General features: G+C 41.6%; 1 protein-coding gene and 1 non-coding gene across 2 annotated transcripts in view; both read left to right on the forward strand.

Moving 5' to 3' along the window:
• Nucleotides 1–831: 831 nt before the first annotated feature.
• The window catches only part of PKP2 (plakophilin 2), a 77698-nt gene continuing 52148 nt past the window's right edge, over nucleotides 832–26381 (forward strand). The window contains exons 1-4 of the mRNA XM_036299498.1: nucleotides 832–1142; nucleotides 16743–16855; nucleotides 17216–17895; nucleotides 23365–23500. Of these exons, the coding sequence (XP_036155391.1) occupies nucleotides 842–1142; nucleotides 16743–16855; nucleotides 17216–17895; nucleotides 23365–23500 (1230 nt within the window). The 5' untranslated portion in view covers nucleotides 832–841. The remainder of the gene's footprint in view (nucleotides 1143–16742; nucleotides 16856–17215; nucleotides 17896–23364; nucleotides 23501–26381) is intronic.
• On the forward strand, nucleotides 5806–5934 carry LOC118652344. The gene has a single exon (XR_004966588.1).

Raw genomic sequence — 26381 nt, forward strand, 5'->3', positions numbered from 1 at the left:
GTAAAGATCACGTAATCAACATTAGCAGGGCTGTTAAAAAGTATCACCTATTAGAAGTGTGCTCTTCCCTAGCGCCTCTAGCTGGAGTTTCTCTGTGTGGGTGTGTTCCTCGGAGAGGAGTCGTGTGCAGAGAGTGTACTGGGTACAATGTGTATTTATTTGTAAGAGGAAACAGAAGATCTCAATGAGGAAGAACATATGTTTCTGAGACTGCATCTGTGCAAAAAGTACATAATCCCTGAAGTTGTACTAAGGGAAAAAAACAACTACCGGATTATAAAAAACCAAAATCTTTTATTCACGCATGTCCTCTTGGCACAGTTCCCTCCTCCTGCTTTTTCTGCCTGACCAAATAATTCTTTCTCACCCTCAGGTCCAGGAAAACCACGAAATGTTTCGAACAGTCTGGCATAGCCTGACTCGCCAGGTTAGTAATCACGTGGGGATCCCAGAGGCAAACCTTAGCCCTAGAAGAGACGTGACTCTTCAGGGATCACCTGCCCGGGGCGCTGCGCAATGGAGCTGAAATCATCCTTTGAGGGCTGGGCAGAGGCCCAGCAAGGAAACGAAAGTTGGGCGCGGCCCTGGCAGGTAGCAGCCTAGGTGATCTGGAGCGTGCGCGACCACCAGGTGTCCCACTCGCCAGGTGTCCCGGCTGGCCGCCGGCTCCGCCCCGCCCCCGGGCTCAGTGCGCCTGTCTGGCGGGAGCCGCGCCCCCTCGCCCTGGGAGGTTGGGCTCCAGGGCTCCCTTGGCCTTGGTCCCCTCCGGCCGCCCACCGGCGCTGGGGGCGGGGCCGGGGCGGCGGGGCGGGGCCAGGGCGGCGGGGTGGGGCTCGCACCAATGCCCCCGGCTCGTCGGCAGCTGCTTCACCCGCAGATCTCGCAGCAGGCGAGCGGCTCGGTCCCCTCCCGCGGCCCCATGGCAGCCCCCGGCTCCCCCGCGGAATGCGGCTACATCCGGACGGTCCTGGGCCAGCAGATCCTGGGGCAGCTGGACAGCTCCAGCCTGGCTCTGCCCTCCGAGGCCAAGCTGAAGCTGGCGGGGAGCAGCGGCCGCGGCGGCCAGGCGGCCAAGAGCCTGCGGATCCAGGAGCAGGTGCAGCAGACCCTGGCCCGGAAGGGCCGCAGCTTCGTGGGCAACGGTGAGTGGAGCCCGCCACCCCGCTGCATCGCCCGACCCTCCTCCTTCTCCCCCTTTCCCCCTCACCCCGTTGCTTCGACTCCCTGCTTCCTGAGGGTGCGGGACCTGGTATCCTGCCCACCTGTTGCTCGCGGTCCCTTTGTACGAGCCGCCGCGCCTCGCGACCCAGACCGGCTTGCTTGGGGAAAGCAGTGTTTTCTAAAATAACCTCCCACTCAGCTTTGTCCTGTGTGTATCAACGTATATTAAATGCACGTCTATATCTATGTGAAAGAATTCAGTCTTAAGATTTTTACTCCTTCCTTAACCGGCTCCCCTCGCCGTCCTCCTCCCGCCCCGTCCCCCCCCCCCTCCCCCCAGGGGTCTTAATGGGGAGGCTCCGGGAGTCTGTAAACACTTTGAAATGCTGTGCGAATGCAGAAAGTCGATAGGATCATTTTCCTAGGGGAAAGCGCCCCTCGGTTTTATTAGTTTTTTTAAAGAGTCTAAGGCCCCATTGAATATTTTGAAAAAGAAAACCTGAAAGTACTGGCTCTCCTACAAACTGTAAATTGGGATGGCGGTGCCTCGCCCAGGTACTTCGGGGCGCTCCACCCAGTGTACTGCGCCAGTGGTTGATCTAGGAAGTGAAAAAATTGGGAAGCAGGCTTTGGGCTAGGAACAGTCAGTGCCCCGCGGGGGGAGGAGGGGGACTTTGGCCGGGCCAGCCGCAGCACCCACACCCACACCCCCTCAGAGGCGAAAGGGGTTTTTACAAAGTAAAACACTGTATCAGTAATTGATAGTCGGGGGAGAGGGAAGGTGAAGAAGATGGCAAACTAGTTCTACAAATTAGAAAACAGGAAATATTTTCTCCCCTGCTAAAATCAGATGATTGAAGCTACACAGTCCCATTTTTATTAGTTTTTATTTTTCATTATAAAAGTATTGAAGGGTTATAGAAAAGAGAATAGGAAAGAAATTGAACAATTAATTAAGTTGGGATATCAGTTTGTTTCCTGCAATGTTGAACTGTTTCTCTAGGAAATAATTCGGCAATGGCAAATGGAGAGCACATTAGGAAAAAGAAAAACGCTTGCAGGTCGGACTAGAAATTTAAAATAGCAGACCCTGGGAGGCCATATAGTTTTCAATTCGTGTGAAAGAATCCTAAAGGATCAGGCAGTCAATATTTACATATTTGAAAGGCAAACAGTTGTTTGATGATTATAGTTAATGTAACTGAGTGCCTACTATGTGTCGGGAATTGGACTACATGGTTCATGTTCATTGTGTTATTTATGCCCCCCACTCCCCCAAAAAGAAAATCTGTTAGGTCAGCCCTCTAATCCCCATTGTACAGATGAAGACACTAAGCAGTTAGCTAAGACTCAGGTTCCCACAGATAGTAAGTAGCAGAACTGATATTTAAACTTCCAAGCCTGAATTTTTAAACTACTCATCAGTTATATTAAGCTTTTTGGTTATTAATACTAAGTAGGATCTTTATCAGACACCAAGTTCCCTCCCATTTTTTCCATAAATAAAATTGAGGCGGTTCTGAGAGAGTGGAAGGTGTAGATAACACAGAATTGCCACAGTGCATGGAAAAAAACCTAAATTTATGTTAAGGAGGCTGACTAATGGCTTCAGGATAGCTGAGGTCAGTTGTTGACCAATGGAGTCACTGCACCCCTTTATTCTGTGCAGGTCCAGTGCTACACTGGAACCAAACTAGCTTCTGCTTGGAGACACAGGGATGTACATTAGATCGTCTTCCGTACCCTCTGAGAGTGGCTAGCCAGAAATAACAGGACGTCAGCTATGCAATAAATCTGAGGAACAGAAGGAAAGGGAGCATTGCTGAGCATCTAGTATGTGCCTAACCCTATTTAAAAATATGTTTGCATTTTACTATATCCTTAAAACAATTATATGAGATAGATATGAGGAGTCATTTCACATATGTAGAATGTGTAGGTCTCTCCACATTTATTGGACGCTTAGTCTCAAAGCCACACATGATCTGTCTGTACTCTCTACAGCATGATGAATTCATGTTGTTTTGTGAATTCAAGAACTATGTTCTTCATGAAGGGCATTGAATTAAACATAGACTCTGCTTGCTTTAAAGCAAGGAGTTTAAGGTCTGAAGAAGGAAACCTACCTCTAAAAAAAAAATGTATCAAATAAAACATGGTAAGTGACAGTAAAAAAGAACAGCTGGTACGTTATGGAGTTTAGAAGGATGAATTAGACCACTGACTGAAGGAACTTTGAGGAGCTGCTTGGAGGAATTGGGATTTTAGATCCCTCAAGATTCAGTGGGATTGGACATAGAGAGGTTGCTGGAGAGAACATTTTAGGCGGGAATAGCAGGAATGTGTCATAGTTCACAGAATTGATATGGTAGAGCAAAGTGCACTGTCATGATACTTCTGCTCTAATGCTAAGGGCAACTGGCTGAGTGGCTCTTCAAACTAAGGAACAAAGTGTTTGAAATATTTTGTTTGCAACGGGAGCTTCCCAGCAAGCTGAAATGCACTCAGCAGCCTACACAGAAATGCAAGTCAGGCAGAGAGATAAGGCAGCAAACACCTACTTACTTTAAAGCCTCAGCTTTCTGAGACTCAAAGAAGTAATCCACTTGAAAGGAATTTAACATGAACGTGCCATGAACAATTACCAGAGGTGGTTCAAGTATGTTGTTTAATCCAAGTTCTTTGAAAAGGTCTGGGGGCTCTTGATGGTTGTGAGTATTGCATTTATTATTTCCGTATTACTGTCATGTCTCTACAGTTGAAACAGACAAGCAATTGTTGAAACAGTGCTGGTCTGGAAAGAATCCTGTATCAACACAAGAAATTCTGGGAAGAAGTGACCCTGGTGTTGACTGTTTTTAGTTCCTTGGGCCCTGGAGAATTCTGAATTGTTGACATACCTGTAAGATTGAGGCAGCAGATAATCTGCTGAAAAACATGAGCTCTATGGGGCTGATCTGTTGATAAATACCCTGCAAGGATCTTTAACCCCGCCAGTTTCTCTCTAGTGCCTTAATATTGGTGGGTGGTTTTCATTGTAAATCATTCTAACTCGTGTTGTTATTGTAAACTGTGCTGAACACTTTTAAAGTTAGCTGTAACTCATGGGGGTGGAGGCAGAGTGGCAGAGGTGTACAGCAGCATTGTGAAATGAGTCTGTATTGTAGGGAGTTTTTAAAATTCTTTTATAAAAGTCACAGAGAAGACATTTAAGGACTGCAAGTATTAGCAAAGGGAAAAATTTTAAATGTCCATAATCCTAGTTATTACACTTTGGGAATACTACCACTTTACATATTACACTGTCCCCCCATGGGTGCCCATGTAGGAAGAAAGTCATGTTTTAAAGTGTTGTCTGTAATACTTATAAAACACAATGAACAACAGTATCTTAATAAAATTTTCAACTTCTTTCAAATTTTACCTTAAAAACTTGAGGCATGCCATTTACTGAAATGGTTTCCCTGGCCAATATCTTTTGAATATCTGGCATCAGGGGGAATTCTGGAGAAAGGACTGAAAACTGGCTAAGGCAGCAAAAAGGCAATTGATAGGTGTTACTGGGGTAGGGGAGTTAGACATTGTTCAAATCCTGTACGAATTCTTTTATTGCCAAAAAGGAATTCCAGGAATGAAGCAATTCTGGAAGCGAAGTGACTAGTCATTCTGAAGGTAGGAGAGATTAGGAGAGGGGAGGAAAAAAAAAAAGACTTCAATGATAGGGTGGTAAGGTCATGGCCATGCTGCTCTGAATGAAAAGTGTTGGTGGTGCCGAACCGGTTTGGCTCAGTGGATAGAGCGTCGGCCTACGGACTGAGGGGTCCCGGGTTCGACTCTGGTCAAGGGCATGTACCTTGGTTGCGGGCACATCCCCGGTTGGGGGCATGCAGGAGGCAGCTGATCGATCTCTCTAATCAATGTTTCTAGCTCTCTATCCCTCTCCCTTCTTCTCTGTAAAAAATCAATAAAATATATTTTAAAAATATTAAAAAAAAAAAAAAAAAGAAAAAGTGTTGGTAGTGCCACCTGATTTAATATTCCATGTCTGCCTAATATTGCCCATGAGTGACCTTCTGTCCAGTGTCTAGCAAATTGCTTGCAGAGAATTAAAAAAAAAAGTGTTTTGTTTTTTTTTTTTAAGAAATTCTTCTGATTATAATTAGTCGAAGGAAATAGAATGGTAAGACAATGCTGATTACCAAAAAATGAGCTCTTCACCCCTAGAAATGGTGAGAACACATCTTTTGTGGGTAAGGCAGGGTCTGGTAGAGAGGTTTCAGAATCAATGGGACAGTGTGTGATTATAAACGTTCCTCTTGCCTATGTGTCACAGATAAGATACAGGAAATTACCTTAAAGAGAAGAAGACTGTTCACTCTGGCGTTTTAAAAGGCTCCATTAATGTTATCTATGCCCTGTGCTACTGGTTCCAATCATAGGAACACAGGGTAGCTCACTTGAATTAGATATTCTAGGTATTTGTTGTTCACATTAGCTCATTCTCCTGAAGTGTTGTTTTGGATATCAACTGTAAATGGTTTTCCCATATAATAAATTAAGGCTACACATATTTATATTATTTTCTCTTCAAATAGTTAACATTGATTTTACACTCAAATTGAATTTCTGGTCTGATCAATAAAAATGATTTTCTCTTTATTCAGTTTCTTCTTAAGGTGAAGAAAACTCTTTGTAAATGTCCTAGAGAAATATAGTAGCTTTCTGTTCACACTTCGCAAGTAAAAAGGGTGGATTGTTCCACTACTGACATATATAAAAAAAAAAAAAAAAGATTTTCTCAGAGGACACATATTATTGGCAACTTATCAATGATAACAATGAAATATAATAACAAAATGTTGCTAAGACCTCTGGTATTTAAAAATCAGACTTGATTAATGTGACTTATAATAATATAATTTAGTTCTATCTCAAATGACATTCAGGAATTTTAAGTTATACAATTCTGAAATTAATGTTTTCCAGCTATTTTGCATGTACACAAATATGTGAAGACAGAAGCACCATACTTCTCCTGGGGAAGTAAACAGTAAAAGGCAATGCAAGTGGGATATACAAAATTAGGAAAAAACTTAATCTTTGTATTAGAATGAGCCATCTCACTCCCCTGCCTTATTAGGGTAAGAATAATAATAGAATTTCAGGTCCTCTTCCAATGGAAATAATAAGAAATCTATTGTGTATCTCTGTGTAATGCAGTTAATGATGATTGGATGATTGAATATTGGACATAAAAACAGTTTATTATGTTCTTAAATACTTAAAGATGAGCTAGGGAACCCAATATGTAGCCTTAGAGAAAAATGCATATTTACAAAAAAAGAAAACACAATCACCACTATCATTAAAATAATTCACATATTTATATCTTGGAATAATCAGCTTTAGGCTTTAACAATATTAACTGGCCAAAGCATGATAACCAGATTTCAGCCATTCCTTTATTTTCAGAAGAAAATATTGCTCATTAGAAGTTTAGTAAATTGTTCCCACTAAATCTTAAATCTCAGTAATACAACCATGGGATGGGGTTGAGAAGGATCACGTCAGAATTATTGTATCTTGATTACCTTTTTTTCTTTGAAGGAAACAAACAGGAACTTTTCTTGACAGATAATCGGAAGTTATTATAGACCACCAAAATATAACAGATAAATAAACAAGCCACACAGAGAAGAGAATGAGAGTAAATATATATTATCCAAATGTCTAACTAACCTTGCCAAAATGAGCCTAGTCAGCTTTCTTAGTCACTCAGGAAGAAAGTCTGCCTACATTTGGGAGAAATTTTTCTTCCCTATATGTTTCCAGAATGACAGAGAAACAGTAGAAAATATTTGAGTATCTTACATGTACTCCAAGGCAAAAACACACAAGCAACCACTTTCCTCACATTTTGGCTCCATGGTGGCAAGCCACGGGATAGATGTCAGCCTGAAGCATTAAGTGTCAACTGAATTGTGTGACTAGCAGATTTTGAATGGACAAGGAAATATGACTCATCAACAATTACCTTGTCAACTGCTAATGCAGGACTGTACTAGACATGGAAGTAAAGGATGTGAGTCTTCATGTTGAGGAGGTAAAATTTACTGGAAAGATAAGGTAACCTCTTCCTGCTTTCGTCTGGCCTCACTCCAATCCATTCTCCCTAGAGCTACTAGAGTAAATTTTCTGAAGTCTCATCAAACCCTCTTCTGATTTATTGTCCTTCTGATTCATTTTCTTGCTGTTATCTGCAAGAGTAAAATCCTCATTCAACATGGCATTCCAAAGTCTTCATGATCTAATGCCTGCAACTCCTCAACTGTCATCCTATCACCGCTACTCCCACAGCCCACCAGACAAACATGTGCATTTATCTTACATGGTGTTCTTACGCCTACCCCTTCCCCACTCCTCCCTCCCTTTTCTGGGCCTGGTTAACTCTTGCAAGCCCCTCAAAACGCAGTTCAGTTGTGTCCTCCATGGGCAGCCTTCCCTCACCCCTCCTCCACCTCACAGTATAGAAGGAGATCTTAATACAAGTTAAAGATTTGGTCATTATGAGTCACAGAAGATGTTTCGGCAGAGGAGAAACACGGAAAATGCAAAGGTTTTCTGAAACCACACTTGGCAGATTTGGTGGATTTAAAAGAGAAGGGATAGAAGTTGTGAAAATCAGTTGGAAGGAAAAAGGTTAGCCCTAGCAATTGAGAAGCTATAGAAATATGATGACTTAAGACCCTTACAAAACCTGTAGTGAGTTTTATAAAGAAAAAAAATTTAAATTTGTGAGTTCCAAAAATTCATCTTTTTGACTGTTGCATCATTGTGAGAGTATAATGTGATACTTGTCATTTCAATTCTAAAGTAATCACTATGGGGATATCTCAGCAAGTGAATTGGTAGGAACGCCAAAGGAGACAAATTATATGAATTAAGAGATTTAGACATTTCCAGACTGTAGCAATGTAGTACTTAGCCAGTGCTAAGTTACCAATTTATAATGACAAATTCTATAATCACATATTCTGACTACCCAAACAAAATACATTTATAGCCACCCTCACTATGAAAGGGCCTTTTTAATCTGTATTTTTTTTGTAGTTATCTATTGCAGTAATTTGAAATTGGCCCCAAAATGCCATAAACTGATGCATCAAAGGATAACCTCAAATTGCTTAGGGGGCTCCTGAAAAGTAAGGATTTTTGGTGGTTGGTTGGTATATCCATTGACTAGTCACAGAGTGGCACGTGGAGAATGTGGCCCATTCTCCCAAGAGAGCTGGTCTGTCCCTGGCATAGTCAACTTTGTTGGGAGGCAGCTATGCTCACCACTATGCCACCAATGCCGACGGCTGGTATATTCAACTTAGTAAGAAATCATAGGCAGTACTATCCAGGCGTACCCCCGCTACACTGAATTGTTTCCTAGGGTTGATTATGTGAACTGTGTTAACTGTAATAAGAATTACACAATAATCACTACCGCACACATTTTGTTAATTTCTCAATAAGGTGAAACATTATTAGACTTCGATGTGCTTTAAAATATCTTTTCACCATTGTTTTTGAAACCAACAACTCGTTGGTTTCCAGCCTGAGCAAGTACCTACCTGAGTTCTATGCAATGTGTGAAATTGTTGCATATCTGGTCATTTTTCTTATAAAGCAATAAAAGAAGATAAAGGAAGTTAGTTTGCTTTTTTAATGTAAGTATGGGGAAAAGAATCCTGTATTATATGCCTCACAAACAAAAATGTGTCACCAACTCGGAGAGTCCTGATAATATGGTTCTTGATGGGTCCTAACATATTTCATATTCTCTTTTAAGTTACTGGTAAATAATTCTAAGGCGCCACAGAAATATGAATTGCTATACAGATTTCTTCTAGTAAGTTTCAAGATGCCATGTCTTACTTGTAATGGCATGCCCCCAATTTTTCTCTAATGGAAGAAGTGAAATATTTGTAAGGTGTGCAGAGAAAGAGCGCTATTATTACCCAAAGGTTCCTGTAGAAAGACCAAGTACCAGAGGTGATAGTGTTTAGACCTCCAAGTTCTCTTTCCACCAAAAAGACCATTGTGAATCCACACTGTGAAGGCAACTGCTTGTGAGCACAATTAAATGTAGCATTTATTATTTTATTTTATTTTTTAAAATACATTTTTATTGATTTCAGAGAAAAAGAAAGTGGGAGAGAGAGATGGAAACATCAGTGATGAAAGAGAATCATTGATCAGCTGCCTCCTGTAGGCACCACATTGGGGATCAAGCCCACAACCGGGCATGTGCCCTGACCGGGAATCAAACCATGACCTCCTGGTTTATAGGTCGATGCTTAACCACTGAGCCATGCCAGCCAGGCTAAGTGTAGCATTTAAATTAATACCAGCAGTGAATGCTGACTGATTTCTATGCATACATATTTCCCCCAAAATCAGTACACGGCCTTTATTGCATCTTTAAAAATCAAGGTAAGGCTGAGGAATCACCTGACATCTTGTTGTTTCTATAGCTACACAATGTAGATCTCATTTATCAGCCTGCTGACCTGTTCCTTTTTCAGAAACAGAGATACCATCCAAATATTTTCTGATATCCTTCTTTTTAAAGTTGTGGCTTGTTGAATCAAGGTAGCTGAATTTTATACAAGTTCAATGTCAGCTCCTTAAAAAATGTATTCATCTTTCTGGGCTTGAGATACTGAACAAGCAATGCCTGACCTCACCCGAACCATGCAGATGTATTTTTCACCCAAGAAATTGTGGGTTTCAACAAGAGAACCATTCTCCTAAATAACAGTGTTGGTGGGGAGTTGAGCTTACACAGACCTCATATTGTAACGGAAACCTGGTGTAACACCCTTGTTCTGTACAGGACAGCAGATAGTGCAAATGGTAGCTCATTTGTCAACCCAGAACCTATTTTTTTTCCCCCAAGGAAACTTGAGTTCTACATTTATGTGATTGAAGTCCCTCCACAGGGTGCCTTTGGGTTCCTTCACAATAACTGTGCGTCCCTTCCAAGTGATGTTGACATTTTCTGGAATGTCGACAGTCTGATTGCTGAGAATGGTCTTCATCTACTCAATAGAGGTGGCAAAATCTGTGACATACACTTAACAATACCTGTTTCCTAAGAATTGCTTGTCCCTCCATCTCTGTACATTTTCCTTTGAGAGCTCAGTGTGAACCAAGCAAATTAGTTTTTAACCAGGCTCAGAGGGTGCTAGACGCTTGAAAGAAAAGATGCTGTGCTGACTATGAATGCTATTCTCTTCTCTAATAGAAGGTTATCTAAAAGTTTTGTTTCCTTGTTTGTTTAGCAATTCCCTGTCATCTACTTACTTTAAGGCAGTGGTTCTCAACCTTCTAATGCCGCAACCCTTTAACACAGTTCCTCATGTTGTAGTGACCCACAGCCATAAAATTATTTTCGTTGCTACTTCATAACTACACTTTTGCTACTGTTATGAATCGTAATGTAAATATCTGATAGGCAGGATGTATTTTCATTGTTACAAATTGAACATAATTAAAGCATAGTGATTAATCACAAAAACAATATGTAATTATATATGTGTTTTCCGATGGTCTTAGGCAACCCCTGTGAAAGGGTCGTTTGACCCCCAAAGGGGTCGTGACCCACAGGTTGGCGACCCACAGGTTGAGAACCACTGCCTTCACGGAAGCTGTAGTTGATTTTTTAAATGTGCCCAATATAAGTAATGGTGTCAAAATAGAGGCTTCTCATTGTGGTTTCATAAATGTATTTGATTTATCCAATTAGGAAATAAAACTGCTCACAAAACCTACAAAGAAAAAACTGATTATGGAAATCAACTTATTTTTTTAACCCTAAAATAATCCATTATTTTGGATAATGCATAGGTGAACAGAAATCAAAATATTTTCCTACAAGCTGTTTGGGTATAGTATATCCCTCAGATTAATATTCAGACTAGGAAAGAAAGAGAATTACATTGTCCTGTTAGGTCTACTACACCTCTGCCATCTTCTGAGCAATTTGTAATCCTTCCTTCCATCAAAACCAGTCCCCTTTAGCCTTCTCCTCCAGCCCCAGCCCCACCCCTACAATTGCTTTGACCAGAATTGCTTCCTATTTGAGGAGGGTGGAGTTTAAAGTTGTTCTGTAACTGCTTCTTTTATTTCTTTTAAAGTGGGTTCCATAAAATGTCCATGGTGTTCTTAGAAGAAAAGGTTTGGATAATATTGCCTGAGTTAAATTAATTTGAAATATTCCCTATAAATCATTACCTCCTTTTTGGAAACACCAAAAATACATAATGCATGATGCAAGTGAAATGAATGGCAAAAAAAAACACCCACTATAATGTTATCCTGATCCTCAGTGGCCGGGTCAATCAAAAATAGCCCATTTGACTTTGTGTGGCGGACACACAATGCAATATACAAATCATGTACCATAGAGATACACAATTGAAACCTATATGATCCTGTTAATCAGTGTCACCCAATAAATTTAATAAGAAAAAATAAAAAAATATCAGAAAAAAATCAAATTCAATATCACTGGTAAAGTTACCAGAATAAAAGCTCTGAGGTACAACACAATGTAAAGCTTGCATACTAGCTTATTTCTCCTTCTAGAATAGATTAATTCAAGAAAAAGTGTGAAATATAAATTTTTTGTGATCCAAATTCTCTTTTAAAAACCATACCTCATTTTTGCATGTTGCTTTACATTTTCAAAGCATTTGAATGAGTGCTTTCTCAGGTAAACCTCTTTCTCAGCAACTCTGTTAGTAGCTGGAATTGAGGGAAACTGAGGCAGCTCAGTGATTTGACCAGACACATAGAATGCAGTAGAGTGGAGGCTCCAGACCACGTCCACAGATTTCTTTGGTTTAGGGAAGATACCCACCTCCTTTTGTGAAGCAAATGAATCCTTTGAAATATAGCCACACGCTCATTTTCCATGTTAGAAAATGTGAGTTTTCATGTTGGATATATTTAAAGCAGGGTGTGCCTGTATGTATAGTATGTTTTTGTTTGCTGTCATTTCTATTTTTGGAGAATAATTCGTGGCTGAATTATTTCATCTGTCCCATAGTCATTATTATGGTATATAATATTTTATCCTCTGACTGAACAGAAAATAATGACTTGCCTTAAAGAGATTAGTTTCCATCCTGATTAATATTTATCTTTTAAGAAAAAATTCCACCTTGTTCAAAATTTCTTTAAAATCTTAGAACACAGTTGCTAATTCACCTTTAATCCACTATACTGATCTCAAACGCATGACTATCTAGGCAAATTAATCTGCATTATTTGTCGTTTGAGATTGGCCTTTTAACCAGAGAAACCATCCTTTGTACCAGCCTGCAGGTTGAATATCAGGAATCACAACTTCTCTGGAAAAGGAAGAGAGTTTGTGGTTTAAAGATCCAATCTTATTTTATTCCTGTTACCAACCCCGTTGTAGATACTTTGGGAACCAGTAAACTGGTTTCAGTTCATACATCTGAAAATGCAAGGAGAAGCTTCCTTATGAGGACTTGTGTCAGCAAGTAGAGAACTAATATTTGCAGAGTATTTTGAGTTGCTCGGGCAAAGGTTCTAGAGCAGGAGTGGGGAATGTCTGGCCCAAGGGCCTTATAAGGTCTGACCCTGCCAAGGAATTAGGGGGGAGTTATTAAATGTTTGACCAAATATAGCAGGCTAATTTTTAAGTTGATAATTTTGTATGGCCCGTGAATGATGTTATCAATATCCAAATGGCCCTTGGCAGAAAAAAAGGCTCCCTTCTTCTGTTCTAGAGGAAGGAGAATGATCGATTTTTGGTCCTTATATCAAAAACTATGATGATAATCCCTTCAAGGTCTCATATTTGACAATTCCAGAAAAGTCTCCATGCACTTAAACAACAGAGACCAGTGGAAAGGAGGAACCCAGAGTTCAAACCTGATATTAAATCTCTTTGCAATTTAAAGCAGTTAATTTGTTTCCCTATTTATCAAGGGAAATGATAATAGCTGGCTCTGCATCACAGAATATTGAAAAGAAACACATAAAATTTGAGCTCCTGAAAGAAAAGTAATATTGGAATGTAAGGAGTTCAAATAAATTGCTTTAAAAAGCCTTACAGCCTCCAGCAACAACGTGAGTTAAACTTCTTACTTCAACAGGCCCACTTATAAAGTTCAATGATTAGCTATTTTGATAGGCTACACTGTTTCCCTGGGTCCTGCTCAAAGATTCTTACACATTTTTTAAAATATATTTTATTGAGTTTTTACAGAGAGGAAGGGAGAGGGATAGAGAGTTAGAAACATCGATGAGCGAGAAACATCGATCAGCTGCCTCCTGCACACCCCCTACTGGGGATGTGCCTGCAACCAAGGTGTAAATGCCCTTGACCGGAATCGAACCTGGGACCCTTTGGTCCACAGGCCAACGCTCTATCCACTGAGCCAAACCGGTCAGGGCGATTCTTACACATTTTAAAAATCTTTGCAGGAATCTTAGTTTGAAGATGCAAATAGCCCTCTAAACCCACCCCCACCCCCACCCTCCCAAGCCTCCCACCCCCAGTAACTGTTTATGAATATCTACTTGTTCCTGGACACTGCAGGGACACCAGGTTAGAGGGACCCATTGAAGAAATGTTGAATTCCTAAATTCCTTTCATCATCTGCCATTTTAGTATAGAGTAACAGGAATTAATCGTTCTGGCAGCCATCCATATATGCCATTAGGATTTTCCCATTCTGGTTGTCCCTGCCTTTCATATATTTAGTTTTCATACAGTCTAAAATTCTGAACATGGATAACCTTGAACTACTTTTTTTTTCTTTATTGATTAAGGTATTACATATGTGTCCTTATCGCCCCATTGCCCCACCCCCCCTCCCCCACTCATGCCCTCACCACCCTGGTGTCTGTGACCATTGATTAGACTTATATGCATGCATACAAGTCCTTTGGTTGATCTCTCCCCCTTACCCCCACCCTCCGCTACCTTCCCTCTGAGGTTTGACGGTCTGATTGATGCTTCTCTGTCTCTGAATCTGTTTTTGTCCATCAGTTTATGTTGTTCATTATGTTCCATAAGTGAGTGAGATCATGTGATATTTATCTTTCTCTGACTGGCTTATTTCGCTTAGCATAATGCTCTCCAGTTCCATCCATGCTGTTGCAAATGGTAAGAATTCCTTCTTTTTTACAGCAGTGTAGTATTCCATTGTGTAGATTTGCCAATTTTTTAATCCACTCATCTACTGATGGGCACTTAGGCTGTTTCCAAATCTTAGCTATGAACTAATGAGCTAATGTGCCGCTATGAACATAGGGGTGCATATATCCTTTCTGATTGGTGTTTCTGGCTTCTTGGGATATATTCCTAGAAGTGGGATTACTGGGTCAAATGGGAGTTCCATTTTTAGTTTTTTGAGGAAGCTCCATACTGTTCTCCACAGTGGCTGCACCAGTCAGCATTCCCACCCAGTAAACTAAACTACTTTTTATTAAAGTAATAAATTTAGTTTCTTATATATCAACTGACCAATAATTTTCTTCCTCACCATAACCTCTGTAGAAAAGGCTTCTGTTTTATTGGAGGGGGGCAGAGTTTAAGCACTCCCCTGTCCCTGCTCACCCCCTCTCCACACCCCACTGCTGAGGACTCCCTGGTTCCCAGGCCTTTCAGAATTAGAGCCAGCATATTCCCTGGACCTGCTCAGTTAGCCTCCTTCCCCATATCAGCAGGACCCTTGCAGCCCTGCCTCCCTGACAGTCTGGGATGGATTTGGGGTGGGAGTGGAGGACAGAGGGAATGGTGAGTGGGGGAAGAGTTAGGGACTTCGGGCAGCCTGAGCAGGAGCTGGAGGTAGGCATTGAGAGCTCAGCCCTAAGGCCACTCACAACCTTTGCTCTGGGGTCTTAGAGAAGATTCCTTTCCCCCATTCATTGTCCCAGTTTTAGGCATTTTCTGTCATTGAGGTTAAAAGTTAAGGGGCTACTTGACCTTTTACCATCCCTTGTGGAGAAATCAGCCCCCTAGAAATCAAGCCTGGCTTACCTCAACTTCTCTAGTCTTTAGAGGGACATTTACAAACCTACACTGCCTCCCCCAGGACCCCTCCAGGCCTAAAACTTATTTACCAGCCAGATTGTTTAGCTCCAGGAAATAAGACACATGTACACGCACGTTTTGGGATGGATTCATTCTTCTTCGTGCTCTCACACAACAACAATCTCCATTCCGTCCTCCCTCAAAATAACTTGTGAATCTATCTTTGAAACTTTGACTTTATAACAATGTATTGAGAAAATATGTTGGTGTGTTCCAATTGTATTGGAAAGAAAAACCTAGGCTAAAATTAGGGAATCAGGAATTTCCTAGGTTTTAGAGATCTTTGATTATTTTGACCAGCTTGTATGTGTGTGTGTGTGTGTGTGTGTGTGTGTGAGAGAGAGAGAGAGAGAGAGAGAGAGAGAGAGAGAGAGAGAGAGAGAGAAGGCAGTGGGAGATTAAAAGGAACAAATGACAAGATGGGAGAAGGATCAAGTTGTAGAAGACGGTGACAACACTGTCTTCCACCACCCGCTCCTCAGAGGAGTGCTTTAAGAGACACACACGTCAGCTGAGAGTCCCTGTGGGCCCCGGGACTGAGCAGGAAAGGCTGTGTTCACAGCAGAGTGGGCTGGCGGTTAGATCACCAAACTAAGAATGAGCCAACCCAGCTCATTCCAAAAATGGACTCATTTGTAGGGCAGAGGCTGACTTCCTGTCCTGCCTCACTCTCACGTGGCCAAATACTGCCCTCCAACCCTCCCCCGCCCAGTCCTTGTCACTTTGACCACACTGAGCCACCGTGTTGTTTATACAAGCTGTCTTACCTGGTCTTGTTGAGTCGCCCTTATATTTATTGCCTACACCTACTGCCTTCTCAGGTAGCTTCTGGGGTCCTGCCCTGGGAATTGAGTTCTCTGACTTAAGAAGCTGAACTTTTTTTTTATTTTTGGAAGTATATTTTTATTGATTTCAGAGAGGAAGGGAGAGGGAAAGAGAGAAACGTCAATGAGGAGAATCATTGATCAGCTGCCTCCTGCACACCCCCTACTGGGGATCAAGTACACAACTCGGGCATGTGCTCTAACTGGGAATGGAACTGTGACCTCCTGGTTCATAGGCCCAGGCTCAACCACAGAGCCACACCAGCCAGGCCAAGAAGCTGAATTTTTATAGTATAGACCCACCTAAGCCAATAAGTGATTCCCAGATTTCTCAGCATTGTAACAAACAGACACTTCTTTTATATTTGTGAAAATTTCCTCTCCCCTTTCTTCGCTTTCCTTTAAAATATTTAATTATATATTTTACTTTTAATTCAACTTTTATTTCGAAAAGCTTGTAGATAATGCTGTGATAACAACCTTTCATCATTTGCTACATCCAAGGGTAATGTTACACCAGCACTAATATAAATCTAATACTTGTTTTTGGCCTTATTACTTACACTTAAAATATGCTACTGTTATACAGTGTTTAACTACTACATTCTTTTAATGTACGTGCTTGATTGCAGGAAATCTTCACCGAGCCAGCAGTGTTCCTGAGTATGTCTACAACCTGCACTTGGTGGAAAATGACTTCGCTGGCGGGCCTTCCCCGGCTCCTAAAACCTATGACAGGCGAAAGGTAGGATGCCAAAGAACGCGACACTAGTTATCAGAAACATTTTCCATCTCCCACAGATTAGTTTTTAATGTTGCCTCTCCGAAATACTGCTACTTCCTAAATGAATTATGAGAAGATTGATTTTGTGTGGACACAGTAGAAAACTGGACATTGAAACAGCCTCAAATCCTGGTGCAAATAACGCGTCCAACCAGGTTAACCACGTCTTGTTTAGAAACAGGTTTTACCCAGAAAGGGCCTAGCTTCTCCAGGTGATTCCGAGAAAGGGACCCCTTGTGTAAGAGCCCCGGAATAGTGAGTCTTCAACAGAGGTGGAGACCGGCTGATGCCTCATGTCACCTTTCTCTCTCCCTCGTGCAGCCAGGCATAACCACGGCGTATGAAGGTCGCTGGGGGAGAGGCACCGCGCAGTACAGCTCACAGAAGTCCGTGGAAGACCGGTCCCTGCGGCAGCCTCTGCGGAGACTGGAGATCTCCCCGGACAGCAGCCCCGAGCGGGTCCGTTACTCGCACAGCGAGTACCAGTACAGCCAGCGGAGCCAGGCGGCGCACACGCTGCGGCACCGCGACAGCCTGCGGTCCACCCTCCTGCTGCCGCCCCGGTACGCGCGCTCCGAAATCCTGGGCTTCACGTCGGGGGCCGCGAGCCGGCAGCGCTGCTATGACACTTACCACAGGCAGGTCCAGTACGGCTCGGTGAACGACTCCGTGTTTGACGGCGCCCCGCCCAACCCCGTGGTGCGGGCGTACCCGCGGCCCGGGACCAGCCACAGCATGAGCAACCTCCTGGAGAAAGAGAACTACCTGATGGCCGCGCAGGTCAGGCCGCTGCTGCCCCTGCAGCCCGCCGCGCACAACAGGGCCGCCCGCGCCTCCTGGCATCAGAGTTCCTTCCACAGCACGCGCACGGCGAGGGACGCGGGGCCCAGTGTCGCCGTGGATGCGGGCGGGAGGAGGACGCACCTGACCGCGGGCCAGGTGGCTGCCGGAAGCGGGACCGTGCTGGCGGAGAGAACCGCTTTCACCGACGCCCAGCTCAGGTGAGGCCCCGTCTCAGCCTGCAGTTCCCACAGCCCCCAGGCCGAGCTGGCACTTCCGAGGCTGCAGAGAAAGGTGTTCAGAAATAAGTGTTCCAGGAACGGCTTTGCGGGCAGCTGTGAAAGTGACAGATGATCTTCCCGCGGGCCAGATCCTGCCCGTTTGAAATGAATAAAACTAAAAAAAAAAAAAAAAAAGACCGTACCCTTTTATGTAATGATGTTTACTTTGAATTTATATTAGTTCACACAAACACTCCATCCATGCTTTTGTTCCGGCCCTCCGGTCCAGTTTAAGAACCCATTGTGGCCCTCGAGTCAAAAAGTTTGCCCACCCCTGGATCATTAGCCTATTTACCTCGGGGACAGAGGCCAGGCTACCTGCTCAGAAGGCAGCCTTGGGGGGAAATGTGACAGTCAGTCCATCTGTTACACTTCCAAATTCGATGCTGGCTGAAGGGTTATGGCTCCCTTTCGGCTCAATGAGCGCTAACTCCAATAGACCAGGAAATGGATCATTGCATGCATATTCTTGAAGTAAAGGAAGGAAAAAGGCAAAAAGGCTGTTCCAGGTGCTGAGTGAACCTCAAATGCTATTTTGATAACTACTACCACAGAAAGACTGATGGCTAAGCAAGGCAGCTAATTTTTAGATGTCTCCTTCCTTCTATACCCAATACGTTTTTGTTTTAAAGAATGTTTTAATTTAAAAAAAAATTGATTGATTTTAGTGAGAGAGAAAGGGAAACATTGATTTGCTGTTCCACTTATTGATGCATTCATTGATTGGTTCTTGTATGTGCCCTGACCAGGGAAAGAACCCACAACCTTGGCATTAGGTGCTCTAACCAACTGAGCTACCCAGCAAGGGATACTTCTTTATTCAGTGATTTGGAGGGTATTTTTTGGCAATACCAAATAATTTTCAACATTGAATTTTCAAAGTTATTCCTTTGCCTGTCTTACTTTGGCTTGACTAATGTTACTTTGGAACTAAATCCTATTCAAATTTAATGCTGGGCACAAATTTTATAAACTGAGGAAAAAGTTACATAGAGAAAGGTTTAAGAAATGGATGCATGATTAAGTTACTAGGTCCTGAAATAATGATGTATCATTATGGTAAAACATAAAATATATGATTTTTGTTTGATTTTTAATGTTGCTTAGTGGAAGTTGTCACCTTTAATTATCACTTTAAGTGACATTGTACAGTAAAATCATTGACTATGCAGGTACTGCTGATAGAAGATGATAGGGCTAGTCTAAACTCAAAGCAGGAAATATTTTTTATAACCTTTCCATAATCCCACCAAGTTTTCCTGCCTTTCAGCATGGCACCTAAGGCCCATGTTTTCCCCTGCTTATCACTCCAGTATCATCTTTCTTATCTTCATCCTTTGTCACCACCCTTCCCACACCACCCCCACATAACACTCAGACCACTTGGAACCTCTTTTATTTCCCTTCATGGAAGATATTCATGCATATATTTCCTTTCTTCTTCCATCTAGCTACCTAGCTACCTACCTACCTGTCATCCCTTTCCCCCCAGTAGCCCTGATTTTGCCTGGCTTAGCTCAGATACATCTTTTCCCTGACCACTCCCCTCGCAGTCTAGTCTAGGTGCCCCAGTTAGCTGCACCGTGTGACTGTCTCTACCAGAATAATATATTATGGTTATCCATTTACTTATCTGCTCTCCCTCTAGACTTTGAGCTTCTTGTGAGTGTGTCTTATCTTTATATTCTCAACACCCTAAAACAGAGGTAGGTCCATAATAGTCACTATGTAAATGAATGGTGAGAGAATGAAGGAATTAAAGAAGGGAGAAATGAAATATAAACTCTTTCCATCTTTTATTACCCAAATTCTGGAAGAAGTATTAACTACACTATTTCAGGTCATTGTTTTAACAAATAGGGTACATTTTATTAGAATAATTATATTTCAAAGAAGAGAAGGAACACTTGGGATTAAGAAATATAAAATAAAGGGAAAGATATCTATTGACTAGAGGCTCATTGCACGAAATTCTGGCACAGGTACAGTCCCTAGGGCTGGCCTGTGATCAGGACCATCTTCCCCGGCTGCCCGCAGCCAGCCCCGCCCCCGGACAGCTGGAGGGAGGGACCAAGAGGTCAGCTGTTCCTGCCCGCTCGCCAACCCCGCCCCCACTGCAGTTCACCCTCTGTGTGTGGGCTGACCAGTGGGGTGGGGGCCTTGGCCTGGTGCCACCCATGTCCCCTGCCACCCACCCTTGGTTCCCTGTTCGTCATGGGAGCCTGCCAGCTGAGGGGAGGGACCCGAGAGGTGGTCAGTGCACCTCATAGTGACTGGTTGACCGGTCATTCTGCTTGTTCCACCATTAGGGTCAATTTGCATATTACCTTTTTATTATATAGGATGATTCCTAAAGTTGCCATCCTAGAGATCAGAAACCATAGAAAGGAACTCTCTTTGAAAATGCTGCTCTCTACGGAAAAGCAGAGATACTGCCTATAATGAGGCAAACAGGTGATCCAAGGTGCTGTGTATGCCTGACTCTCTTCCTTGCTTTGGTGTGCCCCTGGCTCATGTCCGTGTCTCAGGCTGTCCCCTGCGTGTCCTGCTGCTGGGCATGCTCTTCTTTGTGTTGTCTCGCATTTCAAACCTACCCAGCCCCTAGTAATTTATCTTTATTGTTGAAAGTATTGCAGATGTCCCCTTTCTCCCCCATTGACCCCCTCCACCCCACACCCATCTTCGGAGGTGTAGCCCTATCCTAGTACCTGGGAACCAGCGTGCAGCAGGGCTGTGCTGTTAGCCAGCGGGGACACTGGTTGCTGAGGGATTGCACATGTAAAAAAGTATTGTTTGTTATTTACTGCTAAATAGTTCATATTCTGACCAGGGATATGTTACACTGCCTCCTCTTAGCGTTTTCATTTACATTGACATCATTTTAAAGTATTTACTAATAATACATTGAAAAGACTCAGTTCTAGAGAGTATGTTCAGGGGATAATGGGTCCTGATCCTCTCTTCCATTCCCAACCCCATTCCCAAGCCCCAATTCTGCAGATTTCAGGAAGTGCTTGATGAGTGAGAGTGAGGAGGGAGGGAGGGAAGAAGGAAGGGAAGGAGGGAGGAAGGGAGGGAGGGAGGGAGGGAGGGAGGGAGGGAGGGAGGGAGGGAGGAAGAAGGGGATGGAAGGGAGGAGTGCTGTAGGAGAATAGAGGAGGAAAGGAATAGCTCTAGCTGGGAATAGGTACACAAGAAAGATTTCACAGAAGTGAGGATATTTGGGTTGCATCTTGAAGAATAGCTAAGAATTAGGCAGAGGGTGGGCTTTCTGGAGAAATCAGGGAGTGGTTTGTGAAGAGGCATGCAGTGTTAAGAAAAGGATTAAAAGTCACATGTGATTGGAGGATGGGTGGTTGATCAGAGGAGGGGGAAGAAGGGATTGAGGATGGTAGGATTTGGAGCCAGACTGGGGTCAAAACATAAGCTATGTTTTAGAGTTGGGCATCACAGACAGTAGCAAAACAGAAAATTAACACCCTGACAGCTGTAGCAAACCTCCTATTGAGGAAGTTTCATTTAGTTTGGGAACTAATTTTGATGATAAAGAAAAATGGCACTAGATTGGCTAGGAGTGCATGCAGAGCTTCTTTGTGAATCATGTTCAGGAAAATGAACGATTCAAATAATGGAATTATTTTTGGAAATTCAAACTCTCCTGAGTCATTTATGACCTGAAGTGGATTAATGGTTGAATCTTGGGGGGGGGGGGGGGGGGGAAGCTGTATTAAGCAGAAGGCAATTCCAATGCTATGAGTGATCTTTTATCAATTAAAAAACCTGCAGTGGTAGATGCTAAAGACTTAAAATTGCCATTAAAATGAGACTGGTAGAGTTTAGGTATCTCTGTAAAGGCATTGGAGTCTATGCATGAAAAATATTTCCATCTCTTTTAAAAAGGTATATATATACTCAAATTCTGGTTTTAATGGTAATAGCCTGTTTTGGGGTTTTTTGTGTGTGGTTTTTTTTTAACCAATTAAATTAATTCCTCAGGCACAACATTTTAAAATATGAGATCATTATATAATTCTCAGTATAGACGCCAGAACTGTTTTCTGCCTAATTTTTAATGCTCTTACGCCCATGAGGTAACATTTCTGTGTTTGAACATGTGTTTCAGAAGCAGTAGGTATTAGTTTTTAGTTATGAGGCTCACTTATCCCCTCACCTATGCCACATCCACCCTACACAAATACAACAGTCACAACACAACACATACTCACATCTGAACACGTGTGCATATATTGTGCATTAGTCTGATACAGGAGAGAATGTACTTACTGTGCTTGCTAGAAGATACTGGAAAACACCCTCCCTCAGAGTTTACAACCTGGAATGAATCAGGCATAACCCTCTTTGAAGCCAAAGCAGGGTCATAGGTTACCTTTAAGACACGTTTTTAGCTACAATTCTAAGATTAACAGTTAGTGTCCTATGTGGTGTCACAGAGTCAATGCTTAAAGAAGCACATTGATAATAGATTGTCTAATCAGGTGTCCCTCAAGGCAAAAATAGAAGGGGAGAATGCAATGTCATTCTATGAGGCATTTGGGAGTTATTGTTTATTTATTTTTTTACAAGTAGCATTTTAATTGTCCTCAGTAAATTATCCTCTCAGTGTCAAACTGCCTCAGATTTTATCACCACTATAAATACCTACAATTAGTAAAGAACAAAAGTATGCGACTAGCTAGACATAATCTCAGTATCATTACAATAGCAAAGGCAATGAAAACATGATGCGTATAATATTTTTTAGGAAAATGCATATTTGTAATTGCATTAAATCATTACCTTTCCTGATAGATTTTGTCAAACCAGCATGACTTATTTTAACAGAACAAACTCAGTTTTCCTGGCTTTTACTGTTTATATACTATTATACTCATTGAATAAGAACACTTTTTGAATGCTTTTTTAGAAGCTCACTTTTAGCTGAAATAATAGATTCTGTGCAGCATTGCGAAAAATGTAATGATTTTTTAGGAAAGGTGTTTTCTTTACAGGTGAAACATTACCAAGGTAGCAATAATTTTTTATTCCTGTGACCAGATTTCTTTTAAATTTTACCTAAAGTGTTATTGTGCCTTTAAAGTCACTTTTAAGATGAAATGCTCACATTATCCATATTTATCTTAAACAGTTCAGTTTCTTTCTTTGGTCTATGTTATGATTCTGCTCAATTCACTGATGTCTTCTGAGACTAGTCTGACCAGAGCTGGAGTATTTTGGCTTCTAGCTTCCTGTACCTTCTGATCTCAGATTCCGATTTTTCTCTTGAAGAAGAGCCAAGACTCAGATGTTCTGGGTGTTTCCTGATATTAGCCGAGTCATCTCTGGAAGGTCAGGTTGGTAGGCAGGGGGGAGCAGGTGGGAATTTTGCTGAACCTGTGACTTTTTGTCTAGGAATGCAGACCTGGAGATGACCCTGGAGCGGGCCGTGAGTATGCTCGATGCAGACCACACACCACCCGCCAGGATTTCCGTGGCAGCCACCTTCATACAGCATGAGTGCTTCCAGAAATCCGAAGCACGGAAAAGGGTGAGTAGCATCTTAAGTCTATTGCAAAACGACATTTCTAGTGGGGGGATTATATATAGTTCAACAAGGTGTGCAGTGAAAACTGAGTTTCTCTCCTACTCCAAACCCCAGCTTACTCCCATTTCCCTCTTTTCCTCTTTCTCCCATTCTCTCTACTTCTCCCTCTCTCCTTCACTTTCTCTCTCTCCCTCTCTCTCTCTTTGTCTCTCTTATTAGTTTCTGGGCATCTCTCCAGAGATACTTTATGCATGTAAAAACAATTATTGGATGGGTTGATTTTGTTTGAAACAAAATCACAAGTGGTAGCAGATTATTTACAATACTCTGTACTTTGTTTTCATTTAATATCTTGGAAATCTTTCATATATATTAGCTCTACTTCATTTTTTAGAACTGCTGCATAGATTTCTGTTGTATAAATACACCAGTTTAGTTTGTTCATTTTTAAAATACCTTTATTAAGGTATAGTGTGACAAAGTTTTGACATGTTTTTGGCACTGTGAAAAATCATCACAATCAAGATAGTGAGTATGTCCATCACCTCCAAAGTTTCCTTGTGCCCCTTTGTAATCCATACATCCCACCCCTCCCCAGTCCACTTCTAGGCCCTAGGCAGCCAGTGATCTGCTTTCTGTTACTATATGTACATTATACCATTTTCTTTATCCATTCATCTATCAATGGACACTTGGGTTTTTTCCAAAATTTTGTTAAGAAATTATACAGCTATATTTATAAAGGTTATTAATCTGTGATTTTCTTTTCTTATAATGTCTTTGTCCAGTTTTGGATTGAAGGTCATACTAGCCTGTCAGGATAAATTGGAAAGTGTTCTCTGCTCTTCAGTTTTCTGAAAGAGTTTCATTGCAGTTATTTCAGACAAGAAATCTCCTGTCATCCTTATTCTGCCTCTGTACATAATGTGTCTCTGCCCCTCCCCGACCCCATCAAGCCAAGTTGCTTGTAATAGTTTCCGTTTATCACTAGTGTTGAGCAATTTGGACACAACATATCTTGGTGTAGTTTTCTTGTGCTTAGGAGTTCATTGAGCTTAAATTTGTGGATTTCTACTTTTCATCACATTTGGAATTTGGGTTGGAAATATTTCACCATTATTTTCTCAAATATTTTTTGGCCCTCCTTTGGGAACTCTATTTACATACATATCAGGCTACCTGAAGTTGTCCCACAGCTCATCCATACTCATTTTTCTTTCTTTTTTCCCCCCGTGTTTCCTTTTGGAGAATTTCAATTGCTCTACTTTAAATTCAATAATCTTCTTCAACACTTAATATGCCATTAATCTTAGTGTATTTTTATATTTCATAACTTATAGTTTTCATCTCCAGAAGTTAAATTTGAGTCTTTTTTATATCTTCTATGTCCCTACCTAACTTGTTCCATCTTTCCCCAAGATTTCTGGACATATGGAAGACTGTTTAAATTGCTGCTTAAATTACCTTGTCTGCTAATTCTAATATCTGTGTCCATTCTTGGAGGGTTTCAGTTGATTTATTTTTCTCCTCATTATGGGTCATATATCTCTCCTTCTTTGCATGCCTGGAAATTTCTTATTGAATGCCAGGTATTATGAATTTTATCTTGCTGGGTGCAGGATATTTTTATTTTTCTGTAAAGACTCTTGAGCTTTGTTCTAGACGGCAATTAAGTTACTTGAAAACAGTTTGATCCTTTCAAACCCTGCTTTGGAAATTTGTTTGGTGGGACCAGAGCAGCATTTACTCTAGAACTAGCTATCTTTTTATGGCAAGATACTTCTGAGAGCTCTACCTAATGCACCATGAATTAGGAGGTTTTCTGGCTAAGTGAGAATAGGAGGGTTTGTGGTCCATGTGAGCAAGAGGAGCTGTTCCCTTAATCCTTTTAGGTGGTTATCTCCCTGGCCTCAGACACATACATTTATTAATACTCTGTTGAATACTAGAGTGTCTTTCTCTGCAGCTCTTCTCTCTGGTACTTTTCCCTGCAACCTACTGGCCTGTTTGTTTTTCTTAGACTCTGCACTGTCTCCTCAACTCTGCTTGTGGAATTCCACTTATTTCCCTCGATGCACTTCCATCGCCTGGAACTCTCTCAAGGCAATGATCCAAGACAGCAGTGAGGCTCACCTTGCTTGTTTTCCACATATTGAGTCATTTTCCATCATTGCTTCCCACCCCCACCCCCCCACCCCCATGTCCAGTTATTGAAACCATTGTATGCTTTGTCTGTTTTTCTGTTTGTTTGTTTCAGGCCATAGGTAAATTCAGTCCTTTTTACTGTTGAGTCATTTTTTATTTTGATAAATAACTCTTCGCCCAAATTATACAAATTTACACTCCCACCAATATTGTGAACTATTACTACCACAGGATATTATTTTTTGTTTGCTTTTTTGTTCATCTGACAAGCCAAAAAAAGCATCTCTTTGTAGTAGAAATTTTACTATTTTATTGAAATCAAGACTAATAGTTGATTAGTTAATCAACAGAGTTACTGACAAAATGTTTTTTAAAATTATACACATACACACTTACAGAGTTTGTTATCATCTTTCTTACATAAATAATGCTCTTTATGTATTATTTGCCATTTTTAGTTTCTTTAAAGTGAAATAAGAACTTAATGGCACTAATTCCTATGAGTTCAAATCCTTCTAGAATTGTATATGTTATCTACTCTTTTAAGTTAATGTTGTCTACAAATAATTACAGAGCTTTTTAGAGTTCTTCACCTTTATGTAACCTTTCCAAAGCACTCAGATTAGTTTTCAGAGAGACAGGACTCTTTTCATACTTATATTTCATTCATTTTCAGAATCCTATATAATAAAAGGGTAACATGTAAATTGACCATCCCTCCACTACACTCACCAGCCAA

This window comes from Myotis myotis, unplaced genomic scaffold (genome assembly GCF_014108235.1).
Source record: "Myotis myotis isolate mMyoMyo1 unplaced genomic scaffold, mMyoMyo1.p scaffold_m19_p_3, whole genome shotgun sequence".
Classification (NCBI taxonomy): Eukaryota; Metazoa; Chordata; class Mammalia; order Chiroptera; family Vespertilionidae; genus Myotis; species Myotis myotis.